Source organism: Sinocyclocheilus grahami, unplaced genomic scaffold, assembly GCF_001515645.1.
Source record: "Sinocyclocheilus grahami isolate Dianchi unplaced genomic scaffold, SAMN03320097.WGS_v1.1 scaffold32462.1, whole genome shotgun sequence".
NCBI lineage: Eukaryota > Metazoa > Chordata > Actinopteri > Cypriniformes > Cyprinidae > Sinocyclocheilus > Sinocyclocheilus grahami.
In genome coordinates, this window is record NW_015521541.1 from 1 (window position 1) to 2,055 (window position 2,055).

At 35.5% G+C, this 2,055-nt stretch overlaps 1 protein-coding gene across 1 annotated transcript; it reads right to left on the bottom strand.

Moving 5' to 3' along the window:
- Positions 1–6: 6 nt before the first annotated feature.
- On the bottom strand, positions 7–1,716 carry LOC107580388 (protein FAM102A-like; the record flags this gene model as incomplete). The annotated part of the gene is made up of 4 exons (XM_016266097.1): positions 7–463; positions 1,011–1,080; positions 1,250–1,371; positions 1,485–1,716. Coding segments are annotated over 4 exons (470 nt in total), but the record flags the coding sequence as incomplete, so codon positions are not given.
- Between the last annotated feature and the right edge of the window lie 339 nt (positions 1,717–2,055).

The window sequence follows — 2,055 nt, forward strand, 5'->3', positions numbered from 1 at the left end:
AACGTTAAATAACATGTGAAATGCTACAAAAAGTTTAATATAATATTGAACTAGATTTCTTTCTAAAACCTTTGGACTGCCCCCATATTTCACAGTGTTAGACTGAAGCTCCCATCTTGCCTCATTTCTTAAGGCATTTCAAGTAGTTTGTAATCCGCTGTAGAATATTTATGATTAATTCATTCTTAATCATAGAACAATGAACGTACCCACCACTGTTTTTTCAGCAAATGTAATGCATGATTAGGGTGTTACGGTTGTAATAGGTGAGTAATACATCAGATCCATAAGAGGAGCAAGTTATGAAGTCAGTTGCCCACTCTGACATACAGTCCCTGTCTTGCTCTCTCCATCATTTCAAAATAATAAAAAAAGGCAGTGACTGTGTGAGAGAATATCTACTGTGGCCTCAGAGATCTAATGGCTCTCAATCACCACCGGTTCAAAAACACCCGCAGACACCCTGCCAAAGAATAAAAGAACCATATCAAACATGATATTATAACAGTCAAATACAAAATACGCTACTGAAAATTCAGCTTTGCCAAATCAGGAATGAATTACATTTAAACCATGTTAAAATAGAAAACAGATTTTTAAATTGCAAGAATATTTCAGAATATAACTGTATTTACTGTATTTCTGAAAAAATGTATTCAGCCTTGGTGCACATAAGAGGAAATCAGATTTATAAAAAAAAAAATCTTACAGACCCCAAACTTTTTAATGATAGTATAAATACACTGTAAAAAAATATTTTTAGTAGTTGTAAATAAAACAAAGATTAATGGAGTATGATTTTCAAAAAAATACCAGTTGTTCTACTTCAAATTTAACTCAATGCCATTTCTTTGAAATTGTTTGTGAAATTGACTAGCCATTTCTGAGTGAAAATAGCTTCTATACCATTTTTTTCAGTGTAATAAGCAAAGGAATAATCCAATTCATATATTGTACATTTATAACCAGAACACTAAATTAAATGGCATACAAAAAGAGCACCAGTTTACCTGTTGACAAGCTGTATGCCACTTAATGCTGTGGTGCCATCCCTACTGACGAACAGAGTTAAATTGCTGTCTGTGAAGTGACAAAACAAAGAGTGACAAAATGATCAGCTTTAGTGATGTGAAGGCTTCACAAGTGGGTAAAACCCTCATATATGTATCAGTAATTAAAGTGTTGAACTAAAATAAGCTTAAGAGGAACTAAATAGTTAATACCGCTAACAAATTTTTTCTCCACCCACCTTCATTGTTGCTGACATCCGCAAAGTTCTGACTCTGCACAATCTTCTCCACAATATCATCTGCATCAATGCGTGTGTCGTCCACCCATGTGGGATGGTTCTCAACAGTGTCCTTCTTTCTCCTGCATAGATATAAAGATACTTCTTATCTTAACTACATGCCATTTTTGCTTGTGCAGTTCCACATAAAACAACAAAGACTTTTAGTATCTTGGTGTTGCTGGTGACTCCCCACCTTGAGGGTCTGTTTGGGGGCAGAGCAGGTCGTGGGGGACGTGGGGGTCTCTCTGATTTTACCACTTCTTTCTCCGGCTCTACGGGGCTCTCGATAGTTGCAGACGTTCCTCCTGATGTGTTGCTGCTGCTGGTGGAGGTGTTCCGCCGGTGTTGGGACAGATCTGTGAGGCTGGAGGAGTGAGAGTGCTCCGTACTGTAGCCTGCGTGGAGGACAAGCACATCCCACAAGACTTAGGGTGAGCAGCAGTTCTTGTGACCATAATAAGCAGTGTTGTGAAAGAACGTAAAAAAAGAAAGAAAATTGTTCAAAAGAACGTAAGAATTTAATTTTCACTTTAACTTTTTAGCCTCTTAGGTTTTACACTGCAGTTCAAAGGTTTTTTTGAAAGAAATTAATATTCAGACAAGGATACACTAGATTGATGAAAAAGTGACAGTAAAGACATTCATATTGTTACAAAATATTTCTATTTGAAATAAACACTATTCTTATTACAGGATTTAATTACATTTAAACATATTTCAAATAGTAAAAACAGTAATATTGTGAAATATTATTACAATTTAAA